The sequence below is a fragment of the Colletes latitarsis genome, chromosome 7, assembly GCF_051014445.1.
Source record: "Colletes latitarsis isolate SP2378_abdomen chromosome 7, iyColLati1, whole genome shotgun sequence".
NCBI lineage: Eukaryota > Metazoa > Arthropoda > Insecta > Hymenoptera > Colletidae > Colletes > Colletes latitarsis.
In genome coordinates this window covers 5,853,128-5,872,522 of record NC_135140.1, presented here as the reverse complement: position 1 = coordinate 5,872,522, position 19,395 = coordinate 5,853,128, and the positions used below count along the sequence as shown (strand labels likewise).

Here is a 19,395-nt window from a genome sequence, read left to right as displayed (position 1 = left end):
ATAAACTGACAATAGTAATTTGTTATACTTTTTTCAACCTACGATAGAGTCTCTATTAATTTAAAACTCAGATAGATGGTTCAACTTATGAAATGGTTTCAGGAAGATTGATGTAAGACTTCATTCCACAAAGTTATAATAGTTTAAAGATTAAGAACGTTTCGGATAAGTTCTAATACTTATGACTGGCAGTGTATTACTTTTCTTCTACTATACAGGGTGTTCGGCCAACCCTGGGAAAAATATTAATGGGAGATTCCAGAGGCCAAAATACGATGAAAATCAAGAATATAAATTTGTTGATTGAGGCTTCGTTAAAAAGTTATTAACAAAATTAAATTAAAAAATTTCAAATCCTTCTAAAAAAATATTTTCAGTTGCAGGGATCAATTGCAAGCATTTTTGGTCAAAAGACATACCCCCGAATTCCTGCGCACTTTCGAGGAAAAAATTCCGGAAGGTGGACAAATATTTCGACGAAATTAAAAAATTTCAAATCATTCTGGAAAAAATATTTTCGGTTGCGGGGGTCAATTACATTCATTTTTGGTCAATAGACATACCCTTGAAATCCTAACCATTTTCGAGAAAAAAATTCCTTACCGAAAATATAATTTCAGGCCAGAAATGTTACTCCAAAATTTCGTGCATATCTTTAAAACGTCATAACTTCTGAACGGATTGAAGGATTTTAATGTTTAAAAAAGCAAACTACGCGTATTTTGATGGAGAATATGCAGAAATTGCAAAAATATTCGAAAAGTTGATCCTTGACACCGCAAAATGAGAAAAACCCCATAAAAATGGTCCAATTTTCAAACAGCCATAACTCTTACAATAGTGAATATATTTCAATGAAACTTTTTTTTGAAATAGAGCTCATGGTTACCTACAAAAAAGTATTAAACAACTTTTCTGTAGGGCGTCAAACAAAATTATTAAAAATCGAAAACGAATTTTTAAGAAAAATCGACAGGGGGTAGCTGCTGAAATTTTTCGGAGAAAAAAAAAAATTTTAAATCGTTCTGGAAAAATTATTTTCGGTTGCAGGGGTCAATTACAAGCATTTTTGATCAATAGACATACCCTCGAAATCCTACCCACTTTCAAGAAAAAAATTCGAGTAGGTACTGAAATTTTTAGACGAAATTAAAAAATTTCAAATCATGCTAAAAAAATTATATTTAATTACGAGGGTCAATTACAATCATTTTTGATCAATAGACATATCCTCGAAAGCCTACCCACTTTCAAGAAAAAAATTCGAGTAGGTACTGAAATTTTTAGACGAAATTAAAACATTTCGAATCGTTTTAAAAAAATTATTTCTAGGTTTTGGGGTCAAATACAATCACTTTTGGTGAATAAACATACCACCGAAATCCAACGCACTTTCGAGAAAAAAATTCAGGAAGGTTGATAAATTTTTCGATAAAATTAAAAAATTCCAAATCGTTCTAAAAAAATTATAGTTAATTCCGGGGGTCAATTTACAGCATTTTTGGTCAATAGACATACCCCTAAAATCCTACCCACTTTCAAGAAAAAAATTCAGTACGGGCGGAACTTTAAACGTTAATAACTTTTTAATGAAGTCTCGATCAACAAATTAGTATTCTTGATTTTCGTCTTATTTTGGCCTCTAGAATCTCCCATTAAAATTTTTTCCAGGGGTGGCCGAACACCCTGTATAGTATATCATTTTTAAAAATTCAAATATTTGTAAATCGCGGGTTTCGAGCCAGTCAAGCTCGAATTAAATTGAAATTCCTGCCGCGTGTAGCGTTAGTTTCGAGAAGTAGCAGATGGTACTCTTTCCTTTCTCATACCCTTTCACATTATACTTTTCATTAAATATATATGGAAAATGTTATATAGAACACCAATCAAATTAGGTAGAATAATAGAAATATTCTTCTAATTATTATTATTCATAAATATTCTGAAGACAATTACAATACAGTTAGTTATTACTAAATTATATCGTCTGAAATTGAATGAGCAATTAAGAAGCAAATATAATGCACCATATTTGTCCACGAAAAGACGGTAGAAAGATATTTTGAAAGTATAAAGTATTCCTTGTACGCGAAATTTAAGAAAAATGCATTATTGTAATAATATTTTAATAAATTAGGGTTATCGTTTCTAAATTATCTATGTATAAATAACAGCACTCTGCTGCCTATGAACAGTTTAACTCTAACTCTTTAAGAGCCAATGAAATTTAATTTTGGAAAGAGCCTCGCGCTTCGGAATACATAAAAAGTCACTTAGGTTTAAACGAACATAATCTACGCTATTTCCAGTTAAATGCCATTGCAAAAGTTTAAACGATCAAACAAATACATGGAAACGAATCTTAAGGTTCGACTGATGGGCGTAACGCGAGCAAAATGGCTGACACGACGGTGAGAATCGACAATGTCAAGTGACTGAGTCGGTAGCCAAATACTGTCAAGTAGACGAGTCGACAGCTCCTTTCGTATAGATCACACGAATATTATCTGTTGTGTTTTTTACATTCGGCGTGATACAACTATGTTAGACGACGCATCGATAAGAATATGGAATAGCTCGGAATATGTTGAGGTATGTTTACAGAATTAATCACATGATTTCACGAATCTGTAAAGTTCATCGTTAAAACCCCGATAATAAACATTGATATTCATTTATCTAAAATAAATAGAATGTTTACAATATGTCAATAATGGACCACGCGATGTACCGTTTCGATATTTTTCCAGTGCGCGTTCCGTGTTTCAACGTTCTTTATTTTCTGTTCTACGGTTCACATACTTTCGTTACAATTTACATTCGAATTTTTCCACGTATATGCTCGTAACTTATGTTTATACTATGGTTTTATTTATTATATTTATTCGTTGATGCACTTGTCACTCAAATAATATAACTTATACTATTTGCATCGGTCTGGAGTTTGTAGAGTATGCGATTCTTATTTCAAAACGTTCACGCCATCTGTCGCGCGTTTCTGGTACTAACAAGCGCGTATCGAACGAAGAGCGGGAAATATAAATAAAAATATATTGTAAATGTTTTTCAGGTTGATATACGCAAAGATGAGGAACAAGCGAAGAGATTTCACGACATTATCGATCTACTTCTGGCGGCAGGCTATTTTCGAGCCAGGATAAAAGATTTATCGTTTTTTGACAGGGTGTGTAAAGATATAAACCTTGTTGGAAGAATTAAAACATTGAACAAAACGTATTAAATTAATATAATATTTAGGTGATCGGTGGGATGACCTGGTGTATAGAATCTTGTAATTTCGACGTAGATGTCGATTTACTGTTTCAGGAAGATCTAACCATAGGTCAAAAAATGCAAGTACATGCGTGAAGTATTCAAAGCGTTCAAAGATTTATATACAATATTATTCTGTACGTATATTTGTAGATCTTTAACTGAGAAAATTTTGGCTGTGTTACCCAACATGAATTGTCCATACAGGATAGAACCTCATCAAATTCAGGGACTAGATTACATTCATATTTTTCCTATTATTCAGGTAAACAACCTACTCCCGCAATAGACAACGATTTATTACGATTAGTTAAATGATATAAATTTTAGTGGTTAGTCAAACGATTGATGGAAACGCGAGAAGAGACAGCCAATTTCGTGCGATCGTTTGCTCTGGATCAGTTCCATAAAAAACACTCTTTCACTGAAGATGCTGGTACTGCAAAGACTGTCAAAGACAATCTGGTACGGAACATTCAACTGGTCAAGGTAAGATCTACGTGGTATACAGAGTGTCCCAATAGAAACAGATACATTACAAATTTTTGAGTTTATCAAAATTACGATTATTTTGTAGAAATCTTATGAACCTCGGCGTCTTTTCAAGTACAAAGACGGTGCTACCAGAGACAAATCTATTAGATTTCTTGGCACGGTTCTAGAATACGAAGCACCTTTATACTTTTCTTCAAAATCTGTTGGATCTCCAACAGCAGCAACTTCGGATGCGGGTCAGAACAATGATAGAAAAGAGGAATTAAAAGAAAAAGTGAGAATATATTCAGTTAGACTTACGCGTTATCTATTCATATATGTAAATCGAATGTAGAGATATAAAAAATTAGAATTGAATTTATTATAAAATAAAATCCCCTTTTCACGCATTGCACAGGATCCCCCATTGCAGGTCAGTCTTATTAAAGTTACTGTTAGAAAAAATTAAATAGTTAGATTTGAGTGTCTTTTTAATCTAAATATAGTTATATATTTATAGTTCAGTTAAAATATGTTTCACGTTGCCATAGGAAAATACAGAACAACTGGCTGAAAACCTGGCAGCTATCGAAGAAAGTTCGGTAGGTTGTTACACGAATAAATATTAATTACTACTAATTACGTATTTATTATTCATTATCTACGCAGACTCGTTTAAGTATGACAGCGGTAGGAAACATTGTCGGGATCCAAGCCCAAGAAATCGCCAAGGTGGCTGAGGAATATACGATGTCGACTTCCGAGATTGAGGTAAATTTCATTTCAACAAAACAAATATCAGGTCAGTCAATAATACGTTCGTGCGCATTTGGGTCCTTATTTGCATCGTAGTCTTTAAAATGTTAGGATATTCTGTATTAGTACGTTCTGTAGCGTGACAAACAATTTAAACAGTGTTCATAACGAAATGATATATAAAAAAGAAAAAGAAATGAACGAAGTCCGAAACGTATTTTCTGATTCCTGCAACACATGTGTTGTAAAACGCGAATGAGCTTATGGACTGATCTGTTATATCGGTTAAATATTGTATAGGCTACAGCTATTTTTGAGTATTAGGCGCAGAGAGAAATAAATCCATCCATGGCTTGGATAGTTCAGTTGATAAAGCTATCGGATCCAGATTCGGCAGTTCGACCAGTCCGTCCTTTTCCTTCGTACAATTGCAAACTGCAGATTTAACTTTAATCGGTGCTTAATCGCAGGAAAGTGGCAGCATAAATACTTCAGCGTTGACCGCGTTGCAGAAGCAAAAGGCGGCGCTCCAAAATCGAACGCGAAAATTGACAAAAGAGAGAGACAGCTTGTCTGCCAAGGTTACAGAATTGATAGATAAAACGAACGAATCTCGTGCGAAACGGCAAACTATCGAGCGTTCGTTAAAAAAAGCGGAAGAAATGGGAATCACTGAAAACGATAGGTACTTATCCTTTAATTTGAGATTTGATTTTTAACAAAAATCATATGCCACTCTTGTGCAGATATTTGAAACGCAAATGATATCAAAAAATTGGCTCAGAAACTTTTTGCGTAAAATGTAAATAATAATCTTCGAGTAATATTATTAGAATTGGTGTCTCCACATGTTTTGATACTGTATTTAACTAGAAGTTAAAAAGAGTTCCACTTCTGTTGTTTCTTCAGCGTTTACAAGCGTTTGGAAGAACTGCTTTTGGTGCACGACGGTTTGAAGGAGCAAGAGCACAATTTTCGAGAACAATGTAACTCGGATTTGAATCGTTTGCGTGGCAAATTTCAAGAAATCAAGAGCGGCACCTCCGAGGAGGAAGAAGACCGTGCGAAGGAGTACGTGAAACAAGTAGAAGCAGTCAGGAAAGCGAGATTTGAATTGGCTGGGCGGTCTAGATCTATTGCTTATTGGTCCAGATTATTGGACGACATTCCAGGACGCTCTGAATTTGCGCAATATCAAAAACGATTTATGGAACTGTACAATCAAGGTTCGTCGATTTATTTTTAATCCCCGATACTCGCTGAATCATTCTGCTAATAATTTTTTTTATCGTTTATATTGCAGTTTCGGCTAAGCATAAAGAAACAAAACAATATTTCACGTTGTACAATACTCTCGCCGATACGAAGCTGTACTTGAGCAAGGAGTTATCGTTATTAGATTCTATCCAACATATTTATAACAGGTAAGCGTTTCATAAATCTCGTATTTTTCATCGTTTATTGATAATAACTATACTTTTATCAGAGCAATGGCCTCGACGAGCGGTAAGGAACAATTCATGAGACAATTCGAAATGATCGTTGCAGGCGTGAAAATCAACAAAGCGAAGGTAATGAATATTTAATCGATAATATACGAATAATATTACTGATATTCTTTTTATATAATTAATTGAGGAAAAAACGTCGAAACTGTTACGAAATATTGTTTCATTTTTGATTAATTAATTCGAACAACAACGAAGCACGCAAATTATTGCTGCGTTTCGATAAGAGGATCGTGTGTTCCCATAGGTGGACAAACGGTGCACCGATGAGAAAAACAAGAGGGATGCTCTTAGTCAACAACTCGCCACTTTGATAGAACAACAACGCAAATACGTTGCTGCGGTCAGGCAACTCACTATTGAATGTCGCAAAAATGAGGCATTGCTCGCGCAACTGCGTGGTCCGTAAATAACAGACTTCTCTTCGCTTATCTCGAGACACATGGAATCCATGTATTCTTGTTGCAATTACTCATTCCGTCAAAGAACTTGAATACTACGTTAACACTTAGCCGACGGGCGTTAAAGAGTGTTCCTACTTTCGTTGCAGCTAGGAAAAACTGATCGCACAAATAACGGAGCTTGCACCGAAATTTTTGTAATTGTTATATCATTGAATAAATTGACAAGTGTGCGTGTTAAAATAAAAGAAAAGGTATAATCTTAGAAGCAAATTATAAATTTGTGCTGCACATTATAATACTTTTTTTAAATTGTAGTTTGCGATTTCACTTAGACATGATTCTTCGTAAATTATTTATGGTGAGGAAAACATAGATCAAGACACTTTATGGTATTAAAACATTGGTGGGTATATTTTTTAGAATCTGTGTTGCTTTTTAGAAACAATTCTTCCATGCATATTAATAATGATGTCGATCTATATCCCCCCCCCCCCTCCCCTGTTCTAAAACCCTATTTTAACTTTCGTTACTATGCTCGTGTGAATTTACGTTATGCTACGCGCCCCATCTTTGTACAATATGGCGCGTGAAGTGCGACGAGTTGTCACCGTATGGAAACTTTAAGAATCTTTTTGTGTAAAAACGATTTATTTGCAACGCGTGATGTCATAATTTTTGACCTTGAAAAAAGTTAACCTTGAATTTCAAGGTATTTATCGATCTCAACGTACAGATCATTTGTCAAAATTACGTGAAAAAATAGTTTGTTTAAACATGCCCATGAAAATGTAATTTCTATGAGTCCCGTCGGCTGTGTTAACATATCGAAGAAATAGTATTTCAATTTCGATCAACGTTTAGGCCAAATTTGTAAGGAGCAAGCGACACAGCGGTAGCTTCTATTTATATTCTTATTGTATAAAGGGTGTCTAGCACAAAGTACCGCGAGCTATTTTCCTTGAGATTTCCGATTATAGCGATAAGATTCTTTTTTTGGTAATCTAAAAAACAATAGAGCTCTTATGTTGTATCACTGATTCATTAACATCAAAGTACAAAAACAGTAATTTCATATTTCGTAATGTTATAGAATATTACGAAAAACATCTTTCGTTACGAGATTTATAAGACGATTAACTTTTTTTATTTTATTCATATTTCTACAATTGCGTAAAATACTTTATCGCAAGCATTACAAAAATAAAGAATTTTATAATTATCTTGAACAATCTCAAAGAAACCTGTAGCAGTTGATGTATTGACACCCTGTATATCAGTAGTATATACATGTACACCAAACGTTCCTGTTTTTTTTCAGATTCATACTCGCGAGGGTAACTTAGATTGAAAAAATGAAAGAACGAAGCTTGAAAATGAGATTGTTCCTTGTTAAAATGTATATTTTGTAACAAAATTTCGCATAAACCCTCTAAGAATATGGCTTGTTCACTCACCTCCCTCCTTATCGAGTTTGTTTTCGTCCCCGTGCAAGTATTAATTTTGTGTGGTTCGGCAGATTAGTGAAAAGAATCAATTTGTCCAAGTTCGAAGTTCAAAGGATGCCAAAAAATAGTTTGACGCAATAATTGTAGCTATACCAATTTAAAATAGTCAACTGTAAGTCACATGACGCGATTCGTCTTTGCATAAAGTATAGATCAACGCATAATATATGCACACCTTGGGATAGCAATTTTAGCCCGATAATAGATTGCTACTTGTCGCTTGTCTGTTTTCCCTTTCATGCACTGCACAGTTGGTGTTTTCCTCGTTACTCCGTCAGTTGATCAGAGCCCTCTTTGTTAGTAACTTTATATTAGTTATCGCCATTGTTCCTCTTGCAGTGCTTATGTGTTCGCGTGATTTCTCCGTCTTTTCGAAGATCTATCGTAGCCATTCTCCGTGGTACTGTGATCAGTGATCCGTTTGTTAACGTTTCTTAGAATGTAGCGAAGATCCAACGCGACGCTCTGTAAAGATACGTAATATGATAATCGTAACGGGCGAAAGAACCATCTATTTGTGCTTGTTCCTTTCAAACTAAAGGAACATGTGCTATCTATACAGTGGCTATTAATGTGATACTCTTATGAAAAAATTATTGCGTGTAAGATGGCAAAAGACGAAGGGGACGATCTCCTACCAGACAAAGACGCGGCAAAAGGATTCTACGCGAAATATGAACCCAAAGAAATCCTTGGAAGGTTCGTCACGTGATATTTGAAAAAGATAATAACAACATAGCATACTATTTTTATTTGTTCAGCAAGCACGCGTAGTATGATAGATATGTTTCTGTTTATATTATTAGACTGGCGCGTTGCAATTACAATAAACGAGCTGTGGGATTTGCCGCCTCGAACGAACAAGTTAACCTGTTCAATTATATAATTCAATAAAGTTAAACGCATCGTATCCAACGACACTTTGTTTTGTAGTCTAATCAAAATTAGAAAACCCGTTCAAAACCATGGTTCAAGTTTTAGACGGACTATTTACAACATTGACGGAACGCTGTACGAAAACGAAAGGTTCATTGTGTCAAACAATTACGTTTCGATATATCATTTTACGAAATGTATTAAATTCTTTGTACAAATCGATTAAGGCGCAGCAAACGATATATTAGTATCGAAATTCTTGACAAAATAAAAAGAAACATACACAAATGCACCCGTATATGCCACTTACAGTTTCAAAGATGTTTATTTATACAGCATTGACGTTAATACGAGACAAAAAGATAATAATACTGTATATAAGTAAATATGAAATATATTCTGTTGTTCCGAAATTTTTTTTAAAAATATTCTTTATCCTTTTATAATCAATTTTAAAGTAATGTTTCTCAAGATAAATTAAATGTAATATTTACAGAGGAATATCTTCCACTGTTAGAAGATGTATAGAAAAAGAAACAGGTATAGAATATGCAGCTAAAATCATAGATATTAGTAATGAAACTAATGATGATGGAAACACTATGAAAGATGCTACATTACAAGAGGTGCATATTCTTCGTAGAGTAGCTGGTCATCCCTATATTAGTAAGTTTCCAATCATATAAATACAAAGAAAATAGTTTCCAAAGCATTTTTGCCGCTTACAATCAATAATTTTTATTTTTTCCAGTTGAATTGCACGATGTCTTTGAGTCTAGTACATTCATTTTTCTAATTTTTGAAATTTGTAAAAATGGAGAGTTATTTGACTACCTCACATCTGTTGTTACTCTTTCTGAGAAAAAAACACGTTACATCATGAGACAAGTGTTTGAAGGAGTCCTACATATACATAATCAAGGAATAGTACATAGAGATTTGAAACCAGAAAATATATTACTGGATGATAATTTAAATGTGAAAATAACAGATTTTGGTTTTGCCAGAGTATTAAAAGGAGAGGACAAATTATATGGTTTGTAATTATTTTATAAAACCTAGTACACAATGCATTTGCGTAATCAATAAGAATGTCTAATTTTGATTAGTAACTTTCTGTTGTAGATCTCTGTGGTACTCCTGGATACTTGGCACCGGAGGTGCTGAAGTGCAATATGTTTGAAAATGCAGAAGGCTATAGATACGAAGTTGACATGTAAGCCAATTTGATTTAGTATAGATCCATTGTTTAGAATACAATTAAACACAGTAATACAAGAATTTGTCTTTTTTTTCACATTTTTTAGATGGGCCTGTGGAGTAATTATGTTTACCTTGTTAGTTGGTTGTCCTCCATTTTGGCATAGAAAACAGATGGTCATGCTTAGAAATATTATGGAGGGGAAGTACTCGTTTACATCCCCAGAATGGGCAGACATAACAGGTAATTTTTATTTATTATTATTATATGTTCCTCGGGAGAATCTGATCGACGACAACGCGAAATTTTATATTTGACACAGATTTCCTCTCTCCTCCAAATCTTACGTCTATGGTTAAATATTAGTTTGAAAATATAGTAATTGTGTTACTTCGAGAAATTTTAACAAAGGAATAATATCGGTTCGAAAACTACAAATATACTTTACAAATGTTTACAACGCGCGGAGCGTATTTCTAGCGTTATAAGATTGCCTATTATAAATATTTTCGATATACGTTCGTAATTTTATGGCGTTTTAATATACTTTTAAATTGGTGTAATGATTTGACTTTGATTTGATTTTCAGAAGCCCCAAAAGATCTGATAAGAAAGTTACTAGTCATTGAGCCCAAGAAGAGAATTCCTATTAAGGAAGCATTAGATCATTCGTTTTTCCATACAGTGGTAAGTCTTTCCTTATTATACAATTTGTATCATAGTATGTAAAATAGAAAACAACAGTTCTCAAACATTTATCACTTCGTAGAAAATTATAGTTAATTAAGTTTACATTTTTTTTGTTTGCTTTATGTGTTCAACACTATATATATATTCATAGCAAAACGCACTTGCTTAACCACTCTCGTAAGAGGATTAACGAGTATCATTTTTCGAACTTACGTTTAGTCAGTTTTGTAAAGTGTATTAATTTGGAAGCGGTTTTTATAAAGGAACAAAATCGGTAATATCAATATAAATAGAAAATTACTGGAATTACAGCTGTGGGATCAAGACATCGCTCCACTAAAACGTTCACTATCATCTAATTCTCGGCGTCTGAGTAGGATATCTCAGTTAGCTTTGGTAAATTATTTTTGTTTTTATTTTGTTTGCTGTTAAGTGTGATTTCGCTTGATTATAGTTTTTACATAATATATAACAATTAACAGTTTAGTTTTGATTAATATTTGAAATTGATTAAAACTATACATAAAACGTATATATTTAATTGGTTTTGTAATTTCGTTCAGTGCTCTATAGTATACTGAAGTATATTATATCGGAACATTTACACACGAAAGTAAGGAGCAAAGCATAAAGACTTGCTAATATCGGTTATAATTATGGATAACTGATTTATAATAAATAATATATTTTTAATAAAAACATCACATTTTGCTTTAAAGCATGATAAAGGTTTATCAAAGCATGGACGTGAATCATTGGGAATGAATCGATAATATTAATGGGAATATTAATACTACTCTTGCATGATAAAATAAAGAATTTAAAGCATACAGTGTTTTGAAACTTTTATGTGTACATATATGTATATACACATTTCAACTTGTCTCTCATTGTCTATACTTTTCACATAATCGTTATCAAGATAATTTTTAAACAACAGTCGCATTACAAAAATCAAAATTAATCCACTGTTTTCTAAACTATTTTAGTATGCATATCATTACTAACATTACTCTTTTACTTTACACAACACATATTTGTTGTTGTTTAATGAGATTTTTATTACAGGAAACTACTTAATAAACATTGAAATCTCATATTATTTAAATATTTTCCCATTATTATCTTAGTTTATATTTTGTACAGGAATTAAAGGCAAAATCATTTAACGCACGAAAAAGATTCCAATTAGCTATCATTTGTGTTCGTGCGGTTGTCCGTATTAAACGGCTCCATACAACACCCGAGCCTCTTTCGACCCATGTGGCATGCACTGATCCTTACAGGATTAAAATTTTACGAAAGGTACTGTTTCGTATTTGTTTTAACAAATATATAAAAATATATATATATTATAAAATGAAATTAATTTTTATATTAATGACGTAAAAAGCTTTATTTAATATATAAATTAATTTATAAATTAAATAAAGTTAGTTAATTTAATCGTAAGTTATACAAAGTAATATCTTGTATAACTTTTATAGGTCGTTGATGGTTGTGCATTCAGAGTTTATGGTCATTGGGTAAAAAAGGGAGAAGGACAAAATCGAGCCGCGTTATTTGAAAACACACCAAAGACAGAACTGAAGCACCTTTATGTTAGTAATTTGAGCAGATAACCAATGTTTTAATAAAACATTGTTTAGTTAAAATTATTAATTCTTTAGTTAGTCGACATTTACAGTATCTAAACAAAATATTCAGTAAGAAAACAGTAAAAAAATAAGTAACTTGCCCAAAAGGTAGGTGTCAATACTTTCTCTTGATTCTGTTTAAATCTGTCGTAAAATTAGGTAAACGTCGTCACGTGTTAATTGTCTTTAGATATTGTAAAATAATGGAAGACATTAATTGGATTGTTGAATTTCCAAATTTATTATGTAAGAATGGATTTACATATTTATTGTTTCTATAGGCCTGTTATATGGTCTTACTCGTTATTTAAAAGTGTAGTGCTGCTCAATAAATAGAAATTATAAACTTCTCAAACAAAAAAAAGAAAATATTAAGAAATGTGAAAAATTATGTTAGTGATATGCTACAAACCTTTAGCATCACACTTTTGGAGTGTGTTTTGTGTTTAGATAAAGTATTATATTCAAAACAGTTTGTGAAACTATTTTTTGAATATTCTATCTTAAATTAATAATAATTTTTTCTTTACAGTATTTACTGCTCTTTTCATAGCACAATATAACATAAAACAACTTATTTTCAAATAAAAAAAATAAGTTTGAGAACAAATTTCCTCGTGTGCTAAAAAAGGAATTAAGACTTTTAAAATAATTAAAATATGTTGAATGTAGATAAAGGTGCTTATGCGTACAAACATAAAAATACAGTATATGCATAAAGAATTACCGTTTTGTTCCATGACTATATTTCTTATGTTTGTACATTTCTATAAAATATATCCAGTAGCCACATAAATAAGAGTTACATAATTTACTACAAATCAGCAACACATACAAAATTAAATTTTTACTAATACTTTTACTGTAATATATTGTTAAATTATATTTTGTACAACATTAATAATAATAAGTGAGCATTAAGTACAGCAATAATTATGATAATAATTCATATGAAATTCCATTTTAATACAAAACAAGTTTAAATTAAAAGTAAACAGTAAAAGGTTTAGAAAAGTTTATAGGAAAATTAAAAATACGAATTATGCGTAATTCCAAATTTATTCAAATTCCTAATGAAATAATGTATTCCATAGTAATATTATTTACTAAGATCTGCATGTAGATTATAGTATATAATATTTTGTGCAAATTCTAGTCATATTTTATACTGCTGAATTTGTTTTAGATTATAAATTATAAAAAAAATGTGTGAAGTTTAATTAATGTAAAAAAAAAAATTAGGAATTGTCGCCTAATTTTCAATAATTTTTAGCAAATTGCACTAAATTAAAATTGATATTATCGTTTAAAAGGTTACAAAGAACAAATCTGGAAAATCATATTAATACATGTACCTATAGCGATACATATTTTGTGTAAAATGTATATTTTGAAGTAAAATATTTTTGCAAATGTAATAAATTATATTTTTATTCCTCTCTTTAAAAAAGTGATTTTTACTCTTTACACATAGTTAAATTTTATTATCTATAGTAAAGGCGATTATATTTTGTATATTTGTAGTAGATTTGAATTCATACTAAGGGTATATAATGTGTATGTGCATAAATGTACTTGTGTAATTACACATTACAGCTTGTGTAATATGTTACTTATGGAATGTATCTACATAATAATAATATACTTTTTGAAAAAAGTGAAATCTGAATTCAGTCATTATAAAGAACGTATAAATCGTTTAACCCCGCCGTTACTTTAAGTTTTTAAGCACTATATACTTCAATTTCTTGTGACAAGTATGTCTTATTCCATACGATTTTTTTTTTTAAGTTATTTTATTATGCTTGGGCTATTTAAACCCCATGTATACAATTTAAAAATTAATAATAAATGCATGTCGTAATATTCAAAATATCTACGTCAATTTTATATATTTTCGTTTTCACTTGAACAAATTTAACAACCAAATCATTTAAAATACGTTACAGAAAAATTAATTTTATTGGAATTAAAAACGTTTAAATTCTGTAGTAATATTTTTATCGGTGTACCTTTTAAACAAACGAAATAATCTCAGTACGTATTCGATGACTCTTCAAGAATACTGAAACGCGTTAGTCCGAATGGCACTCGGTCGAAGAACACGATACGCACATTTTATTCTATAGGTAAAAGATGGAGGTTTACGGGAACGCGTATTTTATTAAAATCGAAACAAATTAATAAGAAGTTAACGCGATTAGCTTTCGAAAAAGTGACGGTACATAGTTTTGGCGCGCGCGCAAAGGTAAACAATGAACTGTATGCTCCGATACCGTAGAAGTGGCAACAGCGTACAGCTCCGATCCATGTGACAGAGAAGGAACGTGACAAAAGGTGGCAGAGGGTGACGCCGCCGAGATCGGAGTGAGTGTTTGCCCGGGCGAGCCGGGTGTCGGGTGTGCTGTGTACGATTGTCGCGATATTCGTCCGTTCTGGCGTCCACCGGAAGGTAAGCCTGCTCGTAAAGGATATCGGCTGGCTCCGAAATCTCGTTTCGACATGTTTTTCGCGATGATACCGAAGGAAATTTAAGAAAATTACGAAAAAAGTGCACCGACTAACGAGCAATATACAGCAGCTCGACACTTCTCTTACACGCCCAGCGGAGTGCTGCGTCACATGGGCTGCGTTCATTGGTCGATACAGCCAGGTGACGTCATGAGCCGTGCTTTGATTGGTCTATACCTCGGACCCCAGACACGTGAATCGTGGCCAAGCAAGCATGGCTGTTGATGCGCAGTGGTTAGCACTTGTAAAATGTTTCTGCCACGCGCTAGATCGATCAGGTTATAATCGTCGTGTGCTGTGAAACGTCGTGAGATCGTCTACTGTTCGAAAACTTACGAGTGCCTCGTGATTTTCCGCATGTGTCGCATGTTTGACAGCGGAAATACCGCAGAAATTCTCGCAAGAAATTGATTTCTACCGTGAAAGTGGGTTCCAGCGTGTTTCCATTGTGACCGAAATACAGTCGCAGAGTACCTGTAAGTTTCTGGTTATTTTCTATGCATTTCTGGTGTTACCACACCCGTTTAAAAGCCTTCGTGGAACATTATCTCGTCAGGACTATCGCCTATTTAATTAACATGTGTATAGGTGGTTGCGTGGCGTGTTTTCCGTGCCATAATAGACCCAGCCAATCGCACGGTACTTCAACTCATGACGTCACGTTATCGCAAGTTCCTATTGGTCAACGGTGCGTGTGTCGCCCGTCTAACGTGTGTGTCGCTTTGTCAGTCCGAGGAGCTCGTTTGGTGTGTGGCACGCTTCTTGACTTTTCGTACTCTTCTAAGCAGCCTCTCCTTTACCAACTCGTCGTAGTGCATCGTTTTTCTTTCCTATTTTTGCATGGTTGCGCGTACACGAAATGCAATTGTACCTCTGCGTGATCGTGGTACGCTTTCGCGATTACGCTGCCCGGGATATATCTACTTTTCAAATCAGCGGCGGAACCTCGTTTCTCTGCTTCGCCTTTCCCGCCTCTGTCCCGTGAACCTTGTTTCTTCGGTGACTGATTTCTCGGACTGCGCAGCTGATATTCTATACACTGTACGTGCTCGTATTCGCGAACACGCTCTTGCGCGTACGAACGCCACGTAACGACTCTCGTTCCTGCTTTCGATGCTACATCACGAGAACAGTTAAACTAATCTGACTCGCCTAAATGCGACGATGCCTTATAAAACGAGTACGTACATCATTTTCGTATCTTGGAATCACTTTTTCTTTTGTCAGTTGAAGCTCCTAAATTGACAAAATATAATTGTTTTGAATTTTGATTTTATAACTTTTTCGAATCTTTGTTAATTTTATGAAGTCAGATTTTATTTTGACACATGTAAATACGTTGATTCGTTTTGATAATCGTTTAGGGCATGGATGTTCAAAATCGATTCTAACTTTCGCATCGTATACAAAATTAGGAAAGCAGTTTTTGCCTTTTCCCTTCGCATAAACTTTATTATATTTCATACATTTTTCGATGAAAGTTAGCGATGCAATCTTAAATCGAATTGTTCGGAATAAAATAATTTTTGGAGGAGTGTATTCATGATTTAATTCTGTATTGCAAGTGCTAAACATGCTGCATAAACAATATTCGCACGTTCTGCGTCTTATTTTCTTTTTTGACTCTTAGATTGTTTCCAGCGAACGGAACTCAAGATGCGTGCTAATGCTCTGCGCTTTATGAAAGCGCACGTTGCGCTTGCGCATCTTCGCCGTGTGGTATTACGAAGACGGTACGTGGGAGGGGATAAAGCTTCCCGCGCGAGTGCGTTACGTCACGCGTACGTCACGTGACGTATCTCAGACACCGGTCGTGTCGTACCGTCTGCAACTCTGTTCAAACAAGCTAATAATATTGTCAATCAACAAAGTTTCGAACGTTAAAAGAACAATCATGTAGTCGGTACGTTATCGAACAATCCGTGTCTGTGCATCTAGGTGTAGAAGTAAAACGAACCGTGACATGCGTAAGTTTTTCACGGGCACAGCAGTTGTACCTTCCGTGACGTCGATCGAACCAAATTCGTCCTCCCCTCTTTTTGTGCATCGAGTGATTTTTGGTACGATGAGAGAAGCACAAGTGAGAAAATTAACGTGATTATTCTCATTATTACGGCCTTTCTTCGCGCGTTTGTCAAGGTCGACGGATCGCTAATTCTCCCTATTTCTTTGCTCGACAATGACATCGTGGTCTGGTGCACTTTCGGTCTAACGAGATCGTTCTTTTTATTTTTCGTGCGCAGATTGCCACCCGCGGCTGGCAGCAGCAGAAAAAGAGGAGGGTTGAGACACGAGAACGGGCTCTCGACTTCTTCGTCCTCGCGAGCCGGCGACGGGAATCGACGGTCCGATCGCAGAGTCTCAATCTCCCGAAGGATCTTAAAGAAGAACAGAGCTCGTCGTGGATCGAATCGGCAACGTCAGGATGAGCCTGGAAACGTTGCTGGAAGCAGCGCGGTTTGTCGAACAGCAGGAGAAGAAGAGGGAGCGTCTCGCAAGCAGCTCTTCCTCCTCCTCCGATCATCCGCTAGTCGTTGTTCCCCACTCCAACCATTACAACTCCAACGAGCCACGTGGTGAGTACCACGCGCCACTTTTCGGCGACCGTTCGCTTATACGTGTTGTTGATCATTCTACGCGAAATCAGATACTTTTCGGAATAATATTTCGAATTTTGCTGAAACGGGAATTTGGTATAGTTGATATTTGAAAGTGTCTCCAAGTATTTTAAACAATTTTGAAAATTACTTATTTTACCGGTGTGTAAAAACTGGCTTTATTTTTCACCCCTGTAATTATAGGCTTCTGTATATTTACAACGAAAATATAGAATGTTGCAAAACCCTTGCGATTTTTTAACAGCAGTTGAAAACTATTAGTTAAAAATTCGTACTTTATACTGTTTATTTATATATAAACTTGGTTTTTATTTATTTCCTCGATGGACAAGAAAACGGTTTTAACCGCGAATCATAATAAACTAATCATCAATAATATTCTTTAAAATATTATTTGTCCAAAGCAGTACAAACAGCAATGTTCAAAACGTTGACAAATTCTTCTAGTTGCATTTAAATATCGTTAAAAACTACAGTGTATCCCAGTTTCAGCAAAATCCAAAATGGTTCTCCATAAAGTATCCGATTTCGCGTGAAATCGCCTGTATGAATATGTAGAATGGCTTAACGCACAGGATTGCATTCTCGAAATCTTCCATAAGCTCGATACCTGTCAAGTATGGAGACAAACAACGTTACTAAATTTATGTTTCTTGTAACATTGTGTATATTTGCATAAAGTAATCGAATTTCGTGAAAAATTTCGTTGAATATTTCAACGAAAACACGTTTGTTTCTTGTAATGTATTTTATTATTCAAAAAGGTACACGCAATTTTTTATTTATTTTATGATCGTTAATGTCATTCTATGTTTGAAAGAGATTCGTTGAAACTACTGTAAAAACTCAATAATTCAAACCCAATAATGTTGCATTTTCGCATCAATGCCAGCTAATTAATGGGTTAACTTGGCTGCGATTGGAAAAATTTATCGCATAAAAGTTGAGAGTTCAATTCGTGCGCGTGAATTGCTTTTTTCACTTGGATGAAACCAATTTACCGGAGAATTTAGTTCTTTTCTTTTTTTTTTTTTTTAAAGATTCATTCATTTCGTTGATAGAAAGATCAATTGAATTGTTCCCTTTGTAACGCGAATCGATATCGAAACGTTTGCGTGGCGATAATTAACATTTTTATCGCGGTAGAAAATGATTTCATTATTCCGTACGAAATGAGAAACACTGCATCGTACATGCGAATAGCACGCGATGACCCACGCGTTCACCGCCTCCAAATTAGGTATGATTTCCCTCGCAACAGTGATTCTCAGACACCGCCGATAGTCTTCTATAAAACGAATGGTGGAAAGTTCCATAAAACATTATCTTTGACAACGTATGCACGAATTTTGTTTACGTTCTGTTTACTCTCGGCGGTCGATTAATTATTGCAACGTCAACAACGACGATCGTCTCGATAAAAATCGCGAAACTAACTGGTTGATCGGTCGAAGGAGAACTGATCGTCGTGTCCCTTCGATTCCCGCGTTTTCCCAGGTCAATGACTCTCAACCGGCCGATCTTGCAAAGCGAGTCTTAGCACACGCGAAAGAGTTCTCGAGCACGAAACGCGTCGACTGCACGCTACTATGCCATCGGTCTCTTTCTCTAAGCCTGCGTTGACTTCGCCCATCAAACGATCCACGCGATAACCTTCTCAAAAAACTCGCGGCACAACTTGGCGCGCTGGTGATTGCAAGCTATACCGATCATTGTCGAGGTGAACCGGTAATCACGCGGCTAACACGATTCCGCGGTAAAGGCTCCAACGGTAGCCTTTCACGGTTCGCGTCTCCACGCGCCGTTGTTTTCGGTGTCTCCGTACTCCTCCCCGTATCTCGAATGTTACAAACGTGAATGTACGCTCGACGATAGACAATCGAATTATCTCGCGTCGCGGCTTTCCCCCATCTCGAGAATCGATTAAACGTTATCTCTGGCG

The 19,395-nt window shown here is 34.6% G+C and overlaps 3 protein-coding genes across 10 annotated transcripts in view; all 3 read left to right on the top strand.

Moving 5' to 3' along the window:
* Positions 1-1,703: 1,703 nt before the first annotated feature.
* Positions 1,704-7,846, top strand: Fidipidine (coiled-coil domain-containing protein 93). 3 transcript variants are annotated; one of them, XM_076767746.1, is made up of 15 exons: positions 1,704-2,592; positions 3,071-3,184; positions 3,259-3,353; positions 3,427-3,538; positions 3,604-3,762; positions 3,851-4,042; positions 4,166-4,180; positions 4,299-4,349; positions 4,417-4,518; positions 4,974-5,188; positions 5,413-5,729; positions 5,807-5,927; positions 5,990-6,074; positions 6,259-6,412; positions 7,734-7,846. In XM_076767746.1, exons 1-15 carry the CDS (start codon positions 2,542-2,544, stop codon positions 7,751-7,753), a joined length of 1,803 nt encoding a protein of 600 aa, XP_076623861.1. In that variant the 5' UTR covers positions 1,704-2,541; the 3' UTR covers positions 7,754-7,846. The 3 variants fall into 3 exon arrangements, 2 of the variants coding, with proteins under 2 accessions (XP_076623861.1, XP_076623862.1); XR_013079927.1 differs by having other exon boundaries at positions 1,705-2,592; positions 6,259-7,307; positions 7,734-7,835; XM_076767747.1 differs by lacking the exon at positions 4,166-4,180.
* A 343-nt stretch (positions 7,847-8,189) lies between these two features.
* Positions 8,190-13,987, top strand: Phkgamma (phosphorylase kinase gamma). Of its 2 annotated transcripts, XM_076767753.1 has the most exons (9): positions 8,194-8,619; positions 9,293-9,462; positions 9,548-9,832; positions 9,922-10,012; positions 10,104-10,240; positions 10,587-10,684; positions 11,000-11,083; positions 11,834-11,992; positions 12,175-13,987. In XM_076767753.1, exons 1-9 carry the CDS (start codon positions 8,528-8,530, stop codon positions 12,307-12,309), a joined length of 1,251 nt encoding a protein of 416 aa, XP_076623868.1. In that variant the 5' UTR covers positions 8,194-8,527; the 3' UTR covers positions 12,310-13,987. The 2 variants fall into 2 exon arrangements, with proteins under 2 accessions (XP_076623869.1, XP_076623868.1); XM_076767754.1 differs by lacking the exon at positions 11,000-11,083 and having other exon boundaries at positions 8,190-8,619.
* A 689-nt stretch (positions 13,988-14,676) lies between these two features.
* Positions 14,677-19,395, top strand: part of LOC143343142 (uncharacterized) — a 47,463-nt gene continuing 42,744 nt past the window's right edge. For 3 of the 5 annotated variants that reach the window (XM_076767691.1, XM_076767690.1, XM_076767686.1), the window contains exons 1-2: positions 14,712-15,311; positions 17,079-17,411. In XM_076767691.1, coding sequence (XP_076623806.1) covers positions 17,261-17,411 — 151 coding nt within the window. In that variant the 5' untranslated portion in view covers positions 14,712-15,311; positions 17,079-17,260. Of the gene's footprint in view, positions 15,312-15,571; positions 16,016-17,078; positions 17,412-19,395 lie in introns of those variants that run through there. The other 2 variants (XM_076767687.1, XM_076767688.1) reach the window with 2 other exon arrangements.